The 21,913-nt window shown below is 36.6% G+C and overlaps 1 protein-coding gene across 3 annotated transcripts in view; it reads left to right on the forward strand.

Moving 5' to 3' along the window:
- The window catches only part of PKIA (cAMP-dependent protein kinase inhibitor alpha), a 77,280-nt gene extending 68,415 nt beyond the window's left edge, over window positions 1-8,865 (forward strand). For all 3 annotated transcript variants that reach the window (XM_077167046.1, XM_077167045.1, XM_077167044.1), the window contains 2 exons: window positions 3,407-3,584; window positions 5,368-8,865. In XM_077167046.1, the coding sequence (XP_077023161.1) occupies window positions 3,434-3,584; window positions 5,368-5,447 (231 nt within the window). In that variant the 5' untranslated portion in view covers window positions 3,407-3,433 and the 3' untranslated portion in view covers window positions 5,448-8,865. The remainder of the gene's footprint in view (window positions 1-3,406; window positions 3,585-5,367) is intronic.
- The last annotated feature ends 13,048 nt before the right edge of the window (window positions 8,866-21,913 follow it).

The raw sequence follows: 21,913 nt of genomic DNA on the forward strand, positions 1-21,913 counted from the left end.
CTAATCCTTAATTCTGACAGAATGTGCCCTTATTTAAACAGGTGACCCTAGGAAGAGAAATCTTGCAAGAATACAAAGGCCGAAAAGAATGGAACCAGGATAGTGCAGTGTCATAGAAGTTAAGAAAGACATGATAGCTGGTTTTCATTCAGCACCAACATTTCATTTTCCAATTAATGTAAGGCTTTATTAAATGCATAATCCCAGTAAATTCCCAGAGCCACCCTGTGACCTGCTATATTTATAACAATTTATAGATGAACAACCTAGGCACAGAGAGAATATACATAATAAGAGGCATGTTTAGATTCAAATACAGATTAACTGAATCCAATGCCAGCAATCTCACCTCTATAACTTGTAAGATATTTCAAGGAGAATGCAATCAGCAGTGTCAAAGTACTGTGGAGAGATTAAACAGGATGGGGGGTGCAAGGATAGTTCAGTGGTAGTATTCTCACTTGCCATGCAGGAGACCCAGGTTCAATTCCCAGTCCATGACCTTCCCAAAAAACAACCAACAAGCAAAACAAACTAACAAAAATTCAACAAATGGTGCTTCAATAATGGGATACTTACATAGAAAAATAATGAAATGTGACCCAAACATACATACAGCATACAAACAAAAAAGATTAAACAATGGACACTCACAAGAAATCTTAACGTTAAGTAGTTGTATGTCAGCGATGTATACAAAAGTAATCTTCATAAAACATTGTACACAAGCCATTGGATAATTAAAAATTCCAAAGATTTTTTTTTTTGTCACGGAAAATAGAGAAAATATAAGTAGTTAACCCACTTTGGGAAGTTTAATGAAGGAAAGAAATTGTAGCACAAAGTATGTATGAAGGTTGAGGAAAGGATTTTGTTTGGATGGTTGGTTCATTTCCTTAAGGAAGACTAGGAAAATGCTTGTAAACTTAAGGGAGAAAGAAAAGAAAACTCAGATTATTAGGAAAAAAAAAATGGATGGCGCTAAGTCCTAAAGAATGCAGTAGGAAATAGAATAAATAGCATGCCTTAAAAAAAAAAAAGCCTACTCAGAAAAGAAAGAACAGTTATAATAGAGAGAAATATTATTTAGTAGAGGAAGAAATTATAGTAGATGCCCTGTATATTCTCAGAGAAGAAAGTTGTAAAGTCATCTCTGAAGGCAATGCTTAGTTGGGTCTGTAGACTGGAACTGATTTGGAATACTTCTCATAGAGGAAAGTATACAGTGAGTCAATGAGAAGTGAACAAAAGGATTTATAAACAACTCTAAGTGTATGCTAATAATAGAGTCAAAAATTTCTACCTGAGCCAATTGGCACTATTCTGTAACTTTTTCTGGTAGCCCTTAGCTATCCAGTAATGAGATCAGAGAAAGTGTACCATGATGTTTTTCAGTGTTGAAGTTACCAAGGCAGAGATGACAATAGATCAAAGGGACTTCTTCATGCTAATAAGAAGCTTCATGAAATGTCAGGTAACTGATCCAGGCTGGACCTATAGGAAACTAAAAAAGGGTAAAGAACTAAAGAAGGCATCAGTGTAAAGAATAGATATGCTGAGTAAGAGGAAATAGAAATAGAGTTGTTAATAGCCAGAAAAAGGAATTTGAAAATTTAAGAGTTGGGAGATGAGACGATTTTGAGTAAGCATTGTGTTTTCCCTCTTCACTGGGAGTGCCATGGATGATCATCTTATCCAGCTGTCCCACATACTAGGAAATGGAAGACCGATGAAGTCAAGTGATATTCTATGACTCAGTGGCAGGTCAAGGACTGAAACCAGGCTCTTCTGAGGAGCAGTTTGAAATTTTAAATAAAATGTTAACAATCATCAAATCATATCTCCAGAAAAAAAAAAGATAGAGTCAAGTAAACAGAAACTAGTGTTGTTCAAAATATTATAGTCACAGAGAAAGGGTGGGCCATGGTGGCCCTGCAGGCAGAGTTCTCACCTGCCATGTTGGAGACCCGAGTTCAGTTCCCAGGGCCTGCCTGTGCAAACAAATAAATAAATAAAAATTATAGTCACAAGGAAGAATGCTGTATACATGTATTTCCTATTTGAAAACTTGTATTATGCTATGCCTCCCTTTTTACTATTTCAATTTTCCCTTGAAGAAAAGAGAATATACAAATTTTTTTCCAGATGAAATTAACAGCTCCCTCCTCAATCTGCAATGGGAGAAGAATTGAAATTAGACTGAAAGGAATATGCTTCTGACTGTCATCCTAAATTGTAAGTGGCATTAAGTAATTTCAGAGTGCCACTCTGTGAGCCCATGATGATGTATGGGCTCCACCAATTTAGCCTCCTACATAGTTCTTATATTGTGAAAAGACCCCTTTCTCTTGTGATTAGTCTGGGTTTTTAATTTTAAACTATAATAAAATGGAATGATTAGGAATAAGAGGGAAAAATCTTTTCATTCTGAAGTTCTGTTTAAATGAATTAACCCTTATAGAAATCATCATTATTTCAAATCTCAGTATTCATTTCTCTTTTGACCTTCAGGGAAAGCTATACATTTAAATACAGAAAAATAATTTAAAGATTCATATTCCATGGGTCTTTTGTTAATGTCCATATCTCATAGTTTACCTTGAAAGTAGTTTTAAGACTTTGATTATGTGCATCTCTAAATTTATATGGGAACACTCACCTTCACTGGCTTCTGTGGAAATTTACCAACCACATTGATTGTATTTCAAAGATTCAGTCAATAGAGATTATTTCTCTCAAGCACACCAGGGTGGGCACAGGGGAACTGTCCTCCTAGACTTGGAGCAGTTCTTGGTCACTGACATTATTTAGAGCTGCTGGTGCCTCATGGTAACAAAAAGCACACTGGATTCCGCTTAATTTCATTATTGTTCTTAGACTGTCTACAGACAGTGCACTCACTGCTTACCTCTAGAATGGACACTCCCCACATACCCTACATCTTGATATGCTACTGATCTCAAGTTCCCTCTGGTGTTAGATTGATGAAAACGGTGCCAGAAAAGGAGAATTTTATGATCTAAGCCAGGTGTCAATAAACTATGGCATGTGGACCATATCAGGCCCTCTTCCTATTTCTGTAAAGAAATTTTTATTTGAACACAGCCTTATCTATTCATTTAACTTATTGTTAGTGGCTGTTTTGCACTATAACACAAGGATTGACAGTAGTTGGGGCAGAGAGCATATGGCTCACAAAGTCTAAAGTATTTACTATCTGGCCCTATAAAAAAACATTTCCTCTCCCTTCATCTAAATACTTAGGACAAGAATCAAAGCACTACTTGCTTTGTGGACATGCACATAAACAAAACAATTACTGCACATTCATATTTTCAGATGTCTTTGCTGATGTTTACTTTTGACTGACATTATATTTGCCTATTTATTTTTGTTTCTTTTGTAGTCCCTGCTATGTGGATATTTGTTAGCAATGACTGATGTGGAAACTACATATGCAGATTTTATCGCTTCAGGAAGAACAGGTAGAAGAAATGCAATACATGATATCCTGGTCTCCTCTGCAAGTGGCAACAGCAATGAATTAGCCTTGAAATTAGCTGGTCTTGATATCAACAAGACAGGTAAGAAGTCGTCTAACACACATGGAACCATTTTAGCCCCAAACTCTTTCTTATACAAAATAATATATTAAACTATTATTGACTTTTATTAAGGCAAAATAATTCAGCTTATCTTTATGCTTCCAAGTGTCTTCTTTGCTGCACATTAATTATAAATTCTAGGCCCTTAGAAAATTTTGTTTCTTTTTCAAATCATGAAGTCCAGAATTAGGCAAAGTAGAAATAGCACTGACTTTATTAAGTACAAAGAACTAAAAGGATAATTATACAGTATGAAAACTTAGAATATAAAAATGACAACTGTATAATGGCAAATTAAGCGTTATTGACTGAAAATCGTGAGAGATGTCCTTTTTAAATTCCTGAGTGTTTCAGTCTCATTTTATTTCATAGCAGTTTTGCTCTCCTTTAGTTATCTTAATTTATTAACACAAAAATGCAGAATTAGCCATAGCTCTGTGTTGTCAATAGTATGCTAAACACTGAGAAGTCTCCCCAGATACCTAGAAAGTCCCAAGCCCCATGGGAGTGAAGTTTCTCTATTTATGCAGTCACTGTCATCCTTAAATATTCTACTGTCTTACATCTGCCCTCATTTGGCTTCATTCTTTTGGTTACCAAGAACATCTCCCATTTATCACATTTTTGTTGCATGCTAATGTACACGTTTCAGATACCAGCCATCTGCATATCTTGAGAGCCTACCTGTTCATTACTCTAATAATAAAAGTAGTGCATGAAAATGATACGTAATGCCTAGCCATATCCTTAGAAATGCTTAAGAACAGAATGGGATTTTCATGCAAAGGAACTGCTACTAATTTCCCTAAAGATTTAATATCATTGGAACATAGGGAGATATTTTGTGTACACTGGTTAAGAGTAGAAGAGAAATTACCTTTCAACATTACAGTGCGATGAACGGACCAGTCCACTTACTGCCATCCATTTCAATGATGATAGCAAACTCTTAGCAAATATTGATATAATTTATAGTATTGCAACTCCCAATTTGTTTGTCCACTAGTCATATTGGTTGCCTAGTAGCCAAGTAACACATGCAAATATTTTAATCCTTGAGTCAAGAATTGCCTACAGCTTACACTCATGTAAGTTAACTTAATATGGAGTGAAAGCATTGTTCATTTCAGTACTGCTATGTTGCTGAGATTGGTGCTGAGGGTGCAGTTATAAGGGTGGTTTTATTGGAATTGCGCATATGTTCTCTAAGTTGAGACCAGAGGCCATCCTAACCATCCATGTCATTGATCAGCTGACAAGAACAAATGTCCTTTTGTTTTCCACTCTTGCTTTTAATTTAAACTAATGAAGCCTGTGGGATAGCAACTGGATTTTATCATCAAATGCCACGTAAATCATGGAAAAATGTAGTTTTTAATATTTCTTAAAATTAGATAGATATTAAGAAAAAAGTAAACTTGCTCCCCATTTCTAGATTTCAGCCTGTGAAATGATATTTAAGTATCATGAGCTGACTGTAAGATTTCCTAGTCATTAATCCCAAGCATAGATGATCACTAACCACTCTAAAAATCCATTACTGTTTTGGCACCATACCATCCCAAATTTACAGAATGAGAATTAGCCAGCCCTTGAAACATTTGAGCTACTTTCCTTAATGTTGGTCTGTTTACCAAGACAATATATATATATATATGTCTCTGAAGATTTTACAATTCTTGAGTATATCTGAAGTTTCCAGTGTGATATACTGAAAGTCAGTAAATAAAAGTGTTTTTCCTTTTTTCGTTGTCTCTTACAGAAGGTGAAGAAGATGCACAACGAAATTCGACAGAACAAAGTGGGGAAGTCCAGGGGGAAGCAGCAAAATCCGAAAGCTAACACCCCACTTTGACCTTCAACAACTCCTGAGGATGTCTCAAATCTCCAGGCCTGGCTGGAATGCATTTGCTTCCATGAGTGCAAAGGGGAAAAAGGAAATGGCTGCGCTGCATTGCAGGCACCTGCTCGTTATCATGTTAAAAATGGGGGCAGAGGCTGTGGCTGCAGACAGACTTTTCTCTACCTCTGTCATTAGCAATGGTTGAAAATTATGTGGCTTGTGTTTGGATGTCGTTTTTGTATGGATCCTTTCACTTGACCATATGATGAGATGCTTGTAGAGAGTAGCACTGACACTAGATGATGATTCTTCCTGTAGCTCTGGCCCCTCACAATGTCAGAGGATTTAATTGTGTCTAATCGCAAAGGGTTGATTGAACCCCAGAGTTTAATGATCTCTGGTGCAAGTAGTCACCCAGTAAAAGAACCATCAAGAAAGCAGTTTTTAGAATTATGTATCCGTGTGTTACTGCTGTGTTCTTTACACTGTTTTGTATCGTACAGTATAGATGCTCAGCACTGCCCCCTTCTTTAATTGCTTATGAAAAACAAAAATGATGTATGTTACTGTGAATTTTTATACCACTCATTTTCCAAAGGGCTGCCTTTTTTTTTTCTTTTGCATACTGTGGTGGTGTACACAAGATAGAACGTACATATACATTTTTTAGCTCAATCTTTCCCCTCAATCCTATGTGGTGAGTTAAGTCTGACCGATTTATCAGGACCCCTTTGCTTTCTTACACAAGCATTAAGAAATATCCATTAATGTGAATATTATCTGAATTCAGTCTGTCTGATGACTGCACAGACAGGAATTCAACCTGTCAATTTTGGTTTCTTCCTAAGTGGAAAGCTTTCCTCAACTTTTATTTTAATCATGAGAATTTGGGGGTAATGGGAAGCTGGGAAAGAGAAGCCAAGATAATACTGTGCTAAGAACTGGAAATACTTTGTTCTCATGGAATCAAATTTCTCACAATGCTGTATGCTATAATTCACATTTGGAGGGCAACTTACCTCCTGAGGCTGCAAAAGATGGAAAAAAATGATCTCCTTGCAATCATGTGGACACCAATCACAAAAGTAAAAGCCCTTGTATTGTGTTTTTCATGTCTTTTTTCAGCCCTATCAGATCCAAATGTTATAATGCACTTTTTAATGTTTGTAAACTTTTACTAATAATTAGTGTGAATTGCATTCTGATACAATAATAATCATCATTAGAAGCTGACAAAATCTTCCTTAATACTGTTGATGGCCTCTGCTGTGTTTTGACATCATGGTACTTATTATATGGACATTTTCTGTGAGCTGTGTAATTCTTCTGGTCAGTATTATGACATCATTTATCAGTGGTAATAAATAAGGAACCGATAATACACCAATGGCTCATGAATGCCTGGACAAACCTCAGACAACAGGAAGCCCCTTTATAATAAACAGCCCATTTGGCTGTTCTCAAAGTTACAGATACAGTTCCAGATGAAGTAGCTAGAGCAGCGTTTCAGCAGGTCATCTATGCGGACCTGCCAGAAACCCAGTCCCCTTTTGTAGTCTCATACAGATGAAAGAGATGCGTGTGCCTACGTCTCCCTTTTCAGTACTTGCCAACTGATGGATAAGACCGTGGATCTCATTTGGTCCTTAATTGGATATTACTCAAAAAACATATTAAGGACTGTGTGAGTCTTTCAGAGAACAGAAAGAGGAAAGATAACATTTTAGAGTACTTCCTTCTATCTGGCCCAGTAGGGCTCTAAATGCCTAGTTAAAATTCAAAAATTACATCTATTAAGGCCTATGTCACAAATGTAAAGAGTTGCATGGGGTTATTTGAGACTATTTCTGGTAGTTGATTTAAAACATATAATTGTTTTTTCAGAATCCTCATTTACTTTCCTTATAGCTTTCTTGTGAATCTCGGTAAAATTCTCCTCATTCTTGAAGTTGTGGATTTCCAAACTGATTTCATGTAATTTTGTAAAGTTTAGGACCAGTGCTGAGAATATGTGGAGGCTTTATATTTCTACGTGTTATGTTATTATTAATGCATGTGGTGTCATGCCTGTCTTTGAATATATAATAGTGCTAAATTGCAAAGTCATATGGAGCTTTTGATTTAGCTTGACCTCCTACTGCTACTTTAGCTGCTTTATGAAAAGCCAGAGGCATTCCTAACCTGGCAAGGTAAAAATATATTTCCCAAATCATCAACATTTTACAAATTCTGCTCTACAAAAGTGCACCGTACCTTCAGATTTTTTTTTTACAATTTCCTTTATTTGCAAGTCAATACTACACATGGATCTGAATTTTTAAGGAGACAAGGAAAAGGTAGGAAACCAAGGCATCCAAGGCTTATTAACCAATAGACATTATGCTATTCACTTTGCAGCAAATGTTCTCCCATTTAATCCTCAATCAGTTCTGTTAGAGAGGTATCACTATCCCATTTCACAGGTCAGGAAATTAGAGTTCAATAAGGTACAATTATTACCAAGCTTAAAAACCTAATGGAGTGAATTAAGATTTAAGTCCTTTTTGTCCATCTCCAAGGACCTTTCTCCTGTACTTACAGTAGAAAAATTAAAGTAATAAAATTAAAGGCAATTACAGAACATGTTTAACTGGGAGGGAATTAGGAGATGAACTGATCTAGGCTCCACAATTTAGAGATGGAAGAAACCAGTTCCCCAAATAGGGGAATTGTCTTGTTCAAGGTCACCTAAATGGGTGTTGATACAGATGTGACTAGATCATAGAAAGTGCACTTTTTTTAGAAATTCAACTATGACTTATATTTTGTGGTTTACTTCCAAGAAGATATTTTTCTGTCATGTAATCTATAACTTTAGCATAGTTTTGATATTTTATGTTCCATGCTACTCATTTTTTAGAAACCTGAAGCTTTCAGTGTTTGAACTAATTTACAACACATGTGAACTTGTCAAATTCATACCTTTTTATCAATCGTAAGCATCCTATGCCAACATATTACCAAAACTCCTTAAAAATATTTTTCCGACAGATTACAGATTGTTCAGCCTCCAGTTTTCAGGCAACAAGCCCAGAGCTGCACACTCTAACTGCCCTACATCTGAGTCTTACCCAGGCACAGCGGCAATGCACCATTTTATAGGAAGAATGGTGTTTTACCATAATGGGTAAAGAAATCTAACTGTGGGACAATTAAGCTTCTGAGTGAAATCTCTAGTGAGAGGGAAAAAACTGCACTAGTCATCAAGTGAAAACAGAAAAGGATTCATGATTTATGTGTTAGTGAGCCCTAAATTGTTCTTTAATTAAAACTGTGGCAGTCTCTGAGGTCATTTGTGAGCTTGTATGACTTTTGTATTTAGCAATGTTGCATGCTCACATAATTGATATTAAAAATAACACATTTTTCTGAAATGTACACAGTCTATTAAGAGTATTTATTGAACACACACTATGTACTTCACACTAGAGAAAGTGCCGTGGGTGAGAAAAGAGAAATCCAAAGCCTCAGCCATCTGGTATAGTGGGCACCTAGTATTTTAATCTCCCTATTTCTGACCTTTCCTCTAGTAATTTTCACCAGCATCCCACTCTAGTAGCTCACTTCTTGTACTTTATCAACAACAAAAATCATCATGCCTCCCAGAACTTAACTCTCATATCACATCTGTGATTCTTACAGCTCACCTACATGACGGTGTCTTTCAGTCAGGAGAAGGAAAGGTGTAGATCAGAACCCCCTAAAACTTTTTACAGTGGCCCCTCCCCTGCAATACACATGCACAAACACTCAGATTCATTCAACACACCTTCTCCTTGAAAAAATTCCTCACATGACTTTAATATCTTCTTTCCCTCCCACCCTCTCCAACTTGAGAACCCAGATCCAGAAGAAGCACCTGGCTTCCTAATGCGCCTCCCTATTTACTCCACACCAAAGCTTCAAATGAGTCAACAACAAAAGGCAGTCCTCAAAGACACATAAGGATAATACTTTGAGGTACAGGAACGAAAAGAGCTCAATTTTTTTCTTGATGTTGCTTTCTTTTCATCATATTACTTTTATCACATGCAGAAAGTAAAAACCAATCTCAGGTGGTGCTCAGAAAAAGTAGGCATGAAATTGTACTCAGCCTGAGTCTAGGCAAGGTGTTAAGTCAAAATGGCAGAAGAGTGCATAGATATTTAAATTCATTTTAGTCCGAGCACAAGGGTAAAATACTAGATAGGGACTTGGGACTTTTGCATTGGCCTCTAGTGTCTCTCCTCCTTGTATATTTTTGTTGTCTAGTCCTAGATTTGGGGTGCTGTTAACTTTTATTTAAAATCAAAATTAACAAAACTTTGACTGTAACCTACTAACTTTTTAATCTGCACCACACCTACTTTCTAACCGTATCAAGATACATGTTTCCTCAACAGTCCTCCACCTAGCCCGAGTCCATTGTTAATCTTTCTCCTTAGTGCCCACGACTTCCTTAATTTCTTGTCATTCTGCCTCCCCTATCCAGTCAAAATCAACCAAACCATCTCCTTTCTCTTTACCTGTCTTCAAGATAGTAAAGATTTGTAAAAAAGTTAGTAACATTGCTTATTCATTTTTTGCAACCTCAGTCTGAACTGAGAAAGTGCAAAACAGCTTTCTTTTTTAATGTCCCTGAGGACAGAGAAAGTTTCCCATTTCATGTCTAAGATTTATTCTTTCATCTGGAGGTTTTTTAACCATCCTCTTCTGGCCTCAATAGCAGGTCTGTTAATTATCTTTCCCTCGTCATTAACTTTCTCCTTCTCCACAAACATACTCAAGTTCGTCTCTTTCTTTCACTATTTATTTTTCTCAAAATAGCAATCTGTGCTCCCTGTTTTCATGCTTCTGCTCCTCTTTGTTCCAATTCTTTTGTAATTTGACTTCCAATTGCATCTTTCTCAGTATAGTCACCAGTGACATTTTTAATAGCTCCTGGACTCTCAATAATTGTCACTGAAGGCCGTCAATAATTGTCACTGAAGTGTTGGCCAACATGAAAATTAAAAAATGGTGATGATTCAGATGACTCAAGTATCACCAAAATAAAATTTAATGTTTTATATTCTTGAGTAATATTAGCATGCCAGAATATCACCTCATAATAAAGTTCTCCTAAGAATGGAATCTACAAATTCTGAGTAAAAGTGAATTTTCTCCTCTAGGATCTCACATTCCTTGGTATATAGCTGTATCCTTGACCGTCAACTGCAATCTTCATAATGCTTATTTATTACTTCCTCAGATGCTTAGTGCTTATTTCTTCATAGTTTCATTTGTCACAAAATAGTCACTAACTTGTAGAGATGGACAAGATTATCTCATGATGTTGGTGAGTTCTGTCTTCTATTATATTCTGAGGGGACTGCCAATGGTGTCACTAATTCCTTTCAGCAGCAGCCAGGCACAAGTGAAAACACAACTTCCTTGTACTCAGTCCCACTATACCTCTCGACATCAGGTCTAAACAAATATATCTATTGATAAATACAATAGATAGTATTTGTTAATTTTGCCTACCATGTAGCATTTAATGTTGCCCACCATGGAATCATTTTTGAAATGCCTCATTTGTCTTCCTCTTTTTTTCAAGTGTTTTTTTTTTTTTTTTTCCATTCTCAGGCTCCTCACTCTCCTGAATTAGTTCCTCCTTCTCTACCTTCCATTAAATACTCAAGTTCGTCTCTTTCCTTAGGGTTCCATCCTTATTCTTTTTCTCTTATCCCATTCTCTGGATAACCTCTTCTACTCCCACACCATCAAACCATGTTTACCATGATGAGTCCCATATCTTCATCTCCAGCCCGGAAGTCATCCCAGATCACCTGGCCTATACTTCCAAATGTCTATTAGTATATCAACATGGATTTCCCAAAAGCATCTTAAAATCTAGCATTCCAATGCTAAACTCAATATGTGACCCCATTCCCAAACATACCTTTTCTTATATGTTAAAGATTCCATAGAATGATACTACCAATTTCCCAACAACTTCAAACCAAAATATTAGAATTCTGTTGACTCCTCTCTTTCTCAAGTTTGTTTTTCAATCAGTTCAAATTCTTAACTGCTCCTTGAAACTGCCCACTTCTTTTTGTCTGCACTTCAGTCCTTCAAATCTTATCGAATACAACACAATGGCCTGCTCACCAGGACCTGCCTCCCTTCTGGCACTTGTCCCATCCATCTTGCCACTAGATACATCTTTCTATTACATAAATCTGATCATTTTACTCCCCTAATCTAAAAATGCTTAAATCTAATCAGACAAAACTTTGTACAAGCAGCACGTTTTACTGCTGCATTAACTCCTTGTTCCATTTTTTTTTTTAAATGTTCTTTTTGTGCTTGTTGACAAATTCTCACTCTTTCCAGACTGTGCTCCATCACATCCTTTCCTTCAGATCCTTTTTTTGACTTGCATTTCACCTTAGGATATTAGTTGCCCCATAATCCTTGCTTCCTTAACATGTTGTCTGCAAACATATCTCACAATATCATACCCATTTGCTTATGTGAAAGTTTCTCTTCAACTAAAATGTGAGCTTCTTCAGACCAGGAGCCTATCTGCATTCATTTTTGTATCTTCATTGCCTGTTACATGTTCAATAAATATTTGTAATGAGCAATGTCTGCCCTTCAAATGCTCACAATGTAGTTAAGAGACAAAATTTACACAAAGATCACTTAGGAAGAATGCAATCAGATATAAAGCTGGTGGTTAAAAATAGTGAAGACTGCATAATATTGCATTATGAAAGGGAAAAACTTGATTTATTCCACAGCTTTTTCTAGTTTATGAAATAAAATCAGTCATTTAAAATTTGTATCTCAAACTATATGCTGCATGCACACATGCACACACACATAAATATTTGCTGTGACTTACAAAGACAAGATGCATTCATCCAATAGGGCAATATTTAAATTACATAAATAAATGATTACATAAACAAATGATGAAATCAGGGTAAGCCATCCAGCTAAATAATTACTCAAGTAAAGCTATTTATTTATTTACTTATTTTGGCATTTTGTGGCAAGAATTCCTTTCAGTTTCCTGGAACTGAGATTATCCCAAAAGGAGGTTTTTATCTCATTCTCCTTGACTAGGCAAAACAGTCAGAGAGGAAGACCTCCTGGGAGATTCTTGTAGACCTGGAATAAGTTACACTGGAATTTCTAAGAATGTGCTTTACAGAAATGTAGTCTAACGTACTCTGCTAGTGTAAAGAAATGGAAGGGGTGATAAGAACATAATGAACTTCAAGGGCAGGAATTCACAAAACAAAAGGGAAAAAATAATAGAAAGCAATGAAGAAGTACATTTTTATATATTAAGAAAGAAAGGAGGCCAGTATCTATGTATGGAAACTTAAAGTCCTTTTTTTCTAATCTAGTAACTTTTGGAACTCATATTCAGACAGGAAAAAAAAAAAAACTAGTAAACAAATCAACACTAGAGACCTAACAGAACTGAAAGAGAATTGTGTATTTTTTACTGTGAAACTAAGAAATAAGAATTTTAGGTAGGTATCTCCTAACAGATCACATTTTTCACTTTGGCAGCTATGATTCATTTTATGCATTTCATTTAAATAGGATGGTGTGGCTAAAAGGACTGTCCTGTTAAATTTCTAAGTTTTATTCCCCATGATCTTTGGCATTCATAAGACAATATATAACTATGTATTCTAAGAGCAAAAAGTCATGTAAAAATAGCTATAGTTGAGGAATGACAACTTTAGCAGAATCCGCCTTCCCAGATGGTCCTAAATAAAATCCAATATGTCACCAAATTTATTTAGGAAATATTTATTGAAAATTAATAAGTTTAAGCCTGTTAAGTGCAGTAGGAGTGGAATAAAAGAAGACCTCAAAATCCTTGACCAATACAAACTGAAACTTGCAATGGGGACCATACATTTTTCTATCAGTGTTCTCAGCCTTCCCCCTACCATCACCCCACCCTTGAAAGGAATTTCTCCCTCAACTCTCCTCCCTAATGATAATTTGCATTTTTGTTGTTATTGTTGTTCGCATGGGCAGGCACCAGGAATCAAACCTGGTCTCCAGCATGGCAGGCGAGAACTCTGCCTGCTGAGCCACCATTGGCCCAACTGATTCCCAGGACTTTTGAAACACAGAATTGGGAAAATAGGTAGACATAGAGTAAAGTGGTAAAAGGAAAACGAATACTCTTATGAAAAGATCAAGGCCAGGGTTTTCTTTGTTGGGAAAAACTGAAGTAATGATTGAAAAAGGTGAGAAAAATTATAAAGCTAGCATGTCTAAGTCAATTTGCATAATAAAGAGCTAAGAATTAGAGGAAGAATTGGAAAAGCACTGAAATGGGTTTCTACCTGTTTTGGGGAAATTTAACCAGAAGAAGCTCCAATAAAGAGACAAAGTGAAAAAGAATTAAGAAGGAGAGGACAAGCATTTTTGTAGATTGTGAACTAGACTTTCTTATTATTTTTTGAGTGAAGTAAATAAATACTAGGATTCCCTTTCAATTATTTCTGTGTTTTAGTTGAGACTTTTTTTAAAAAGTGACTTTCTACATAAACAGGTCCATGTGAGACACTGAGGTTTATTAAAGTATACTCATGAGGAATAGTAAGACAAAATAAATATGTATTGTAATAAATTTCTAAATATGAGAAACCATAATAGTTGACTATGGTACATCCCATGCATATTAGGAGGGGAAAATGTCACAACAAGAAATATCCTGGAGAAGGATGCACTGGAACTATTCCTTGAAATATTTACTTCATTGAAGAAAGAGAAATTAGACATTCTACATAGAAAAAATGATATAAACAAAATGAGCCCAGGTAGGAAAATATAGAGGTCACAAATTTTTCAAATAATCCAAGTTAGGTGGAGTACAGTATATAAGTGTGAGGTCTGAGGAGAAACACTGAGCCAGGTGAAAGGAGAAATCTGAGGTGCTAAGGAGAAGGACCTGGAAATCCCAGAAGCTGATGACAGTCACTCAAGACCTGAGGGTGTCCTGAAATAGTTCAGCAGTGGCAGACAGGCCAACACCAAGAGAACAGCTAAGGAAGGAGTGTGGACATCACGGTATGTCCCAAGAACAATGACCCAGAGCCACAGATGGTATCTATACCAGGGAGCCTGACACAAGAATAGAAAAATTCTGAGAGCAAGAGTTCACATTTTGAAGGTAGGTTAAGGGCTAGAGGTAGAAGTAGACAAGAAAAAATTCCAAGTTTAAGAATGCAGCAGTCAAAAAAAGCCAGCAGAGATGCAAACAGGGAGGCACAAGCAGGACTCCATCTGGCAAAGCAGCTGCTGCTGTCCTTTATCCATACTTTCTACTTATGCCCTGATCCACTCCTCAGTTTTTAAAAGCACTATACTTCTCTGCAGATAACATGTGATGCAAGCATAAGAGAAAAATCTCTATTTATACCACGATAGAAAGGGTATAAAAGACTTCTTTCCCTTTTTTCAGGGTAATAACTATCTTGTTCTGAACATATATGAGATGCTTCATTATATTACCTCTATTATTTATAATTACTCTACATTATAAGGTTACTTATCTCCTTATAAATGAGTACCTAAGACTCAGAGAGTTTAAGTGACTTGTTCAGGGTCATGCAGGTTTAGTGCTGCCAAGCCAGGATTGAAATTAAAGTCCACCTTCTCTGATGACAATTCCTATGCTTTTTCAACTACATCAGAGCTGCCCAATAGAACTATAATACAAGCCAAACATATAATTTATATTTTCTAATATCCATATTTAAAAAATAAAAAGAAAGCCCCTGACCCAATCAAGATGATGGAATGAGACACTTCAGGGTTTCATCCTCCCACAAAAGCTTTGAACAACCAGCAAAAACAGTCAGAAACATTTTTCTCAAAGCTCCAGAAAAGAGTTAAAGGTCTGCAGTGACAGGACAAGCACCAAATCAAGAAAAAGGCCACTTAAAAGTAGTAGAATTTAGGGAACATTCACTAGCTCTTCCTTCACTCTTCACTCAAAGTGGAGCCAGCCTGTTTTTTCAGTGTGGATAAGGTGATAAGTAGCAAAGTGATCAGAGTAACCCTTGTGCACATACTGGGAGAATGTATTTCTGGCCCAATCTGTCTACTGGTGTCCTAAGGATTCACCATCCCAGAATTTGCCCTGCCTGGAGAAGGCAGCTCACCAGCTTTCTGAGAATGCTGTGGGTGAACAATCAAATAGTATTGCTAGGACAAGGGATTGCTGGGAAAAGGACATATAGTCCAGTGCCTGTGACCATGAGAAAACTGTTTCCTAGGAAAGAGTAGATTTGGATCTGTACCCACAGGGACATTCCTAGGATAAGGAATGTGCAGAAAGCATCCAGGAGGCCTCTACACTTTGGCCTGGAGCTAGTCCCTAGATTCATGTATGGATAAACACTGAAGAACACTCACAGAAGTCAATCTACAAAGACTGCAAAAGGTGTTTTCTTTTTTCCTTCTTATTTCTTTTGGTAGCGCCTGGCATTTAAGAAAAGTTTTGTCATAACATAAGCCAGATACAAGCTTATGAAAAGATGCCTCAGAGTCTAAATTCAGCAATAACACATTAAAATATCAAAATGTCCAAGTTTCCACAAAAGGTTACAAAACATACAAAGAAGCAGGAAGTGGTGGCCCAGGCTCCAGGTAAAGGAGAAGATTAAAGATTAAAGGAGCAGTGGGCCACGGTGGCTCAGCAGGCAAGGACGCTTGCCTGCCATGCCAGAGGACCTGGGTTTGATTCCCGGTGCCTGCCCATTTAAAAAAAAAAAAAAAAAAAAAAATTGGAGGAGGACCAGACCTTGGAACTACCAGAGAAAAACTTTTAAATAATGGTCTGAAATATGCTTGAAGGACTTAAAGGGAAATATAGACAAAGAACTAAAGGAAATCAGGAAAATGATAAATGAATACAAACAATATCAATAGCGAGATAAAAATAATGAAAAGGAGCCAAACAAAGCTGAAGAACACAGTAAAAGAAATTTAAAATTCTCTAGAGGAGTTCAACAGCAGATTGGAGCTGGCAGAATAAAGAATCAGAGAACTTGAAGATAAGACAACTGAAATCATCGAGTCTGAGGAGCAGAAGAAAGAAAGAATGAAGAGAACTGATCAGAGCTGAGGGACCTGTGGGACATTACCAATATACAAATTTACACGCTGTGAAAGTCTCAGAAGGAGAAGAAAGAGAGAAAGGGCAAAAGGAATATTCAAAAAATAATGGCAAGAAAAACTTCCCAAATTTAACAAAAGACAGGAATATACATACACATTCAAGAGGCTCAACCAACCCTAAACAGGATAAACTCAATTTGCCAAAACCATAGAAGAGAAGCAACACAGGAGCCTCAATAAGGTTAAGTACCCTGAATCATTATATTGATATTTATTTTGGTCTCCTGTGTCTTGGAGCAGCTAGAAGAAAAAAGAAGAAATCATGGAACCGTAACCCAAACCAAACTTTAAAATCCTTGTTAAAATGTACTTGGAAATGAATGGCTTTTTTGTATATATGTTATATTTCACAATTAAAAAAAAAGTTGAAACAAACAAAAAAGATGAAGTACCAATTTCTCATTGAGAACTATGGAGGTAAGAAGACAATGGTATGGTATAATTAAAGTGCTAAAAGCAAAAAATTACCAATCTGGAATTCCGTATCTGAAAAACTATTTCAAAAATGAGGGATAGATTTAAGATACTCCCTGAAAAACAAAAGTCAAGGGAGTTTTTCACTACTTTACCAGCCCTATAAGAGATGCTAAAGAGAATTTCGTAGGCTGAAAGGAAAGAGTAGACAACATTTTGAAGCCTCATAGCATTACCCATGTCCAGTGAGGGTAACAGCAAATGTAAATACAGATGCCAGGACTAGTGTATTTTTTGTTTGAATTTCTACTTTTTACTTTCTTTTTTTTTTTAACTTTTTAATTGTATAGTGTAACATATACACAAAGCAAAGAAATAAAAAAGCAATAGTTTTCAAAGCACTCTTCAATAAGTCATTACAGGATAGATCCCTGAGTGTGTCATGGCCTACTATACCATCATCTCAGATTTTTCCTTCTAGGTACTGCAGAATATAGGAAACTAGAAGGCTTAAAAATCTTTTTATCACCACAATTGACTTCTTCTCTTTCTTTTTTGTGAAAAATAACATATATACAAAAAAACACAAAAAGTCTCAAAGCACAGCACCACAATTAGTTGTAGAACATATTTCAGAGTTTGACATGGTTATGATTCCACAATTTTAGGTTTTTACTTCTAGGTGCTCTAAAATACAGGAGACTAAAAGAGATATCAATTTAATGATTCAGCAATCATATTCATTTGTTAAATCCTATCTTCTCTGTATAACTCTACCATCACCTTTAATCTTTCTATCCCTCTCTTTAGGGGTGTTTGGGTTATGGCCATTTTAACTTTTTCATGTTGGAAGGGTATGTCACTAATATGGGGTAGGGAGATTAAACTATCTGATGTTCTGGAGAGACTGGCCTCTCTAGGTTTCAGGACCTGTCTGGTCCAGGGACCCAACTGGAGGCTGTAGGTTTCTGGAAAGTTACACTAATGCATGGAACCCTTGTGGAATCCTATATTTTAACCTAGGTGTTGTTTAGGATTGGCTGGAATGCTTTGGGTTGGGGGTTGGCAGGTAATGATAGGTAGCAATGTCTAACTGAAGCTTGCATAAGAGCAAACTTTAGAGTAGCCTCTCGACTCTATTTGAACTCTCTGTCACTGATACTTTAGTTACATTTCTTTTCTCTTTGTTGTTCAGGATGGAATTGTTGATCCCAGGGTGCCAGGGCCAGATTCATCCCTGGGAGTATCTCTCACATGACCAGGGAGCTTTCACCCTTGGATGTCATGTTTCACATAGAGGATAGGGCAATGATTTCACTTGCAGAGTTGGGCTTAGAGAGGTCTACGTTTTACTTTCTACAGGATGCAAAGTGTAAAAGTACTGATAAATCAGTAGTTTGGGACTCATAATGTATAAACACATGATTTGTGACAAGACAAACATAAGGGTAAGAAAAAAGAGGGGTATAGGAACATGGTTTGTATATAGTATTGACGTTAAGGTGGTATTAGAGCAAAGGAGATTGTTATAGATTGGGGATGTTAAGTTTAAGCCCCATGGTAACCACAAAAAAAAATATTGGAGAATATGCAAGCTCACAGAGATAAAAATTAGAGTACAGGTTGTCAAGATCAGGGACCAGAGGGATGGTATAATGGATGCAGAGCTTCTGTTTGGGGAAATGGGGAAGTTTTAGTAATGGAAGGTGATAAGGATGCCATAATATTGTGAATGTGATTAATTCCACTGAATGGTATGCATCAATGTGGTTGAAACTGAAAAGTTTATGTTGTATATATGACAATTAAGTATATGATCATGGATGGGATGAAGCAAGGAAGGAGAAAAGGCTCAAAATGGCATTTTTGAGGACATATGAAAAATTGCAATATTAACTCTAAGCTTTATATTAATGTTAAATTAATTCAACTTGGTAATTGTACTTAAAGGTGGTTACATAAGTGAATATCATCATTCTTAGGAAATACTATATGTATTTCCTATATGTATATGACAGTATTTAGTTTTCAAGGAGCATGATACATACAACGTATACCCAAATGTTCAGAAAATAAATTGATAAACAAAGAGACATAGATGATAGATGATTAGATAGATAGATAGATAGATAGATAGATGGATAGATAGATAGATAAAATGATACAGCAAACGTGGCAAAATGTTATTATTGGTGGATCTGGGTAAGTGAGGGGTGCAGGTATGTTGGAGTTCTGTGTATGGGATTTTATTTTTGCAACTTTTCTATATATTTGAAAGTAGTTCAGAAGAAAAAGTGTAAAAATCAAAAATAAATAGAAAATAACCCAATAAATCCAATTTTTTCATTTAACATATGATTGATATAAAAATTTAAGTTAATATATATTTTTATATGAATCTTTGAAATCCAATGAATTACTTACACATCTCAATTAGAAAGAGCTGTATTTCAAGTACTCTGGCTACTATATTGTACAGCAAAAAATTATACCATATTCTGCTTTCTAAAGATTGAGCAGAGGAAAGATTTGCTTTTTTGGTGTACGTGTGTGTGTGTGTGTGTGTGTGTGTGTGTGCACGCACATGAATGTAGCTCTTTCTCAGTGATTGTCAACTCTGGCTTCCTATCAGATCACCTGTAATGCTTTGCAAATATAGTAATGACTACAGTATATTTAAATTACACATAAATGTAAACAGATCCAGATAAAATCAGCATACATATTAAAAAGTCAGAATATTCTAGCACTCTGGAAGACCCTGTCTTCTAGACACACTCCCTTCTAGACTCTATTCCCTGCAAAGGGCTACATCTTTTTAGACTGGTAAATGGTGACTCTTCATCTGTCCTTACAGAGCAGGACTTGGAATTCAGCCCAGAACTGTCACCCAATACATGAATATTCATTGCAGGTTGCCCTTTTGCAGAGTTCTATTCTTAGATTTCTCAGGTCAAGTTGTAGCCCTGGAAATCATAACCCGCATGTCAACCCACCCATCTTCTAGCCATCTTCTAGTACCCTTCTACCCAAGACAAGACAAATTCTTCAAGCCGCTATGTCCCTTAGGGCCGTGCAGGTCCAAAATTCACTCAGCATTGGACTACCCGGTTTTTCCCATCGCCATTCAGTCCTTTGCAGCTGTATGATACCAGCCCAGGGATTTGTTTTTCCTTTCTTCCCTAAAGATGTCCACTTTTTCCCAACTGAGCCTTACCTCCCTTCTTCTTAACAGATCAAATGGATGGTAAACTTGTCAAGCCAGTAACACTAATTTCAATATCCTGAAGAGGTTTCAATTTAAATCCTGGGCTTATCCCATTTTTCCTTGCTAAGTAATTCCCCTGCCTTTTATTTCAGTCCTTCTCATTGTCACACAGATCCTCTAGTCCTATAGATTCGGTTCTTTGAAAACAGCATTTGTTTTTTCTGTTGGTCATTTAACTTCCCCAGCTTCAAGTGATTTTTAAAAGCATTTCTAAGATAATTCAAATGTGTGTCTTCATTTACTATGTATGCCCTTATTAGTTTATTCAGGAAATAAGCCTTCACTTAAGACATTTCCTAATGCTATCCAAACTGATCAAACCAAAAAAGTGAATTGAATCCTCAAGACCCATGCTACTGTAAATGCTAAGCAAATAGATATGTTATGTTATAACATATCTAGATATTTCTAGATATGTTAAATGCCCAGTAATATTTGGCCTGTGATTTGTGGGAATTAGAATTGTTTCACAGCGTTTCCCACCCCACCCTCCAACCCCCACTCTCAGAACAGTTCATTGTTGTACTTCCAGCCCATACAAGAATATTTTGAATGAGTCTGACTTGGTAAAGACAGCATTTGCAGTTGGGAAAAGCAAAACATGACCATCTGCTCTCTCCCTTTATGGTTCAGCTGACAGTATCCTGGCACAGCTGTCTTTCTCCTTGGCGCCATTCTATTGGGCCCACCACGCTATTCTGCCATTTCCCACTTGAGCTTGCCACTTACATTGTGTCTCTTCAAATTCCTTTCCTCCTACTCACATATCACTCTTTCTTCCATTTTATCTCTTCATGCTCTTATAATCATTAAGAATCCCATACCCAGCCAGACATTCTCCATTCTTCATCTCCCCACTCTCAGCTTCCTCCCTCCATCCCTCTGCTAGTACTTTTCTGTAGTCTCCTCAGACACTACCTAACTCTATGTGGGAGAAAGGAAATAAAGGAAAGCAGCTCCATCCCTAACTGCTGAGAGAGGGTTCGGCCTAAAATAAGTGGGAGGTATGGATAACCCCGTCAGATGGTGGACAGAGGAGGGCAGAAGTGAAAGGGGGTATGGAGCAATGTAGAAATACCATGACAACATGAGCAGTTTTCAGTCTCAACCATTTATAGATTTCTGCTGAGAAATCCATAAATATGAGAGAGGTGACATAAAGTTCCCAATCCCACCATCTGTGACCACCAGAAGTCAGAACTTCACTAGATACCTCAGGACACCGTGATTTCCCATCTGCTTATGCATTAGAACTCCAAATGACTGACCACTTTAAAGAACACTTGGAAATTTTATATATGAGGTAGTTTTAATAGCATGATCATGGGCTCAGCACTCGGAGTCCTTACTAACTAAATGTGTGACTTGGACAATTTACTTAACCACTCAGGGTGTCATTTTTTTCATATGTTAAAGGAACTAATAATACCATCTCTTAAGAATGTTGATTTTTCATTAAGACTGCAATTAGCTAGGAAAAATGTTAAAATGTTGGGATTAGTTAATGCATGTAAAGCCCTGAAAACAGTGCCAGGCCCACAGTATAAATAAATA

This window comes from Tamandua tetradactyla, chromosome 6, assembly GCF_023851605.1.
Source record: "Tamandua tetradactyla isolate mTamTet1 chromosome 6, mTamTet1.pri, whole genome shotgun sequence".
Classification (NCBI taxonomy): Eukaryota; Metazoa; Chordata; class Mammalia; order Pilosa; family Myrmecophagidae; genus Tamandua; species Tamandua tetradactyla.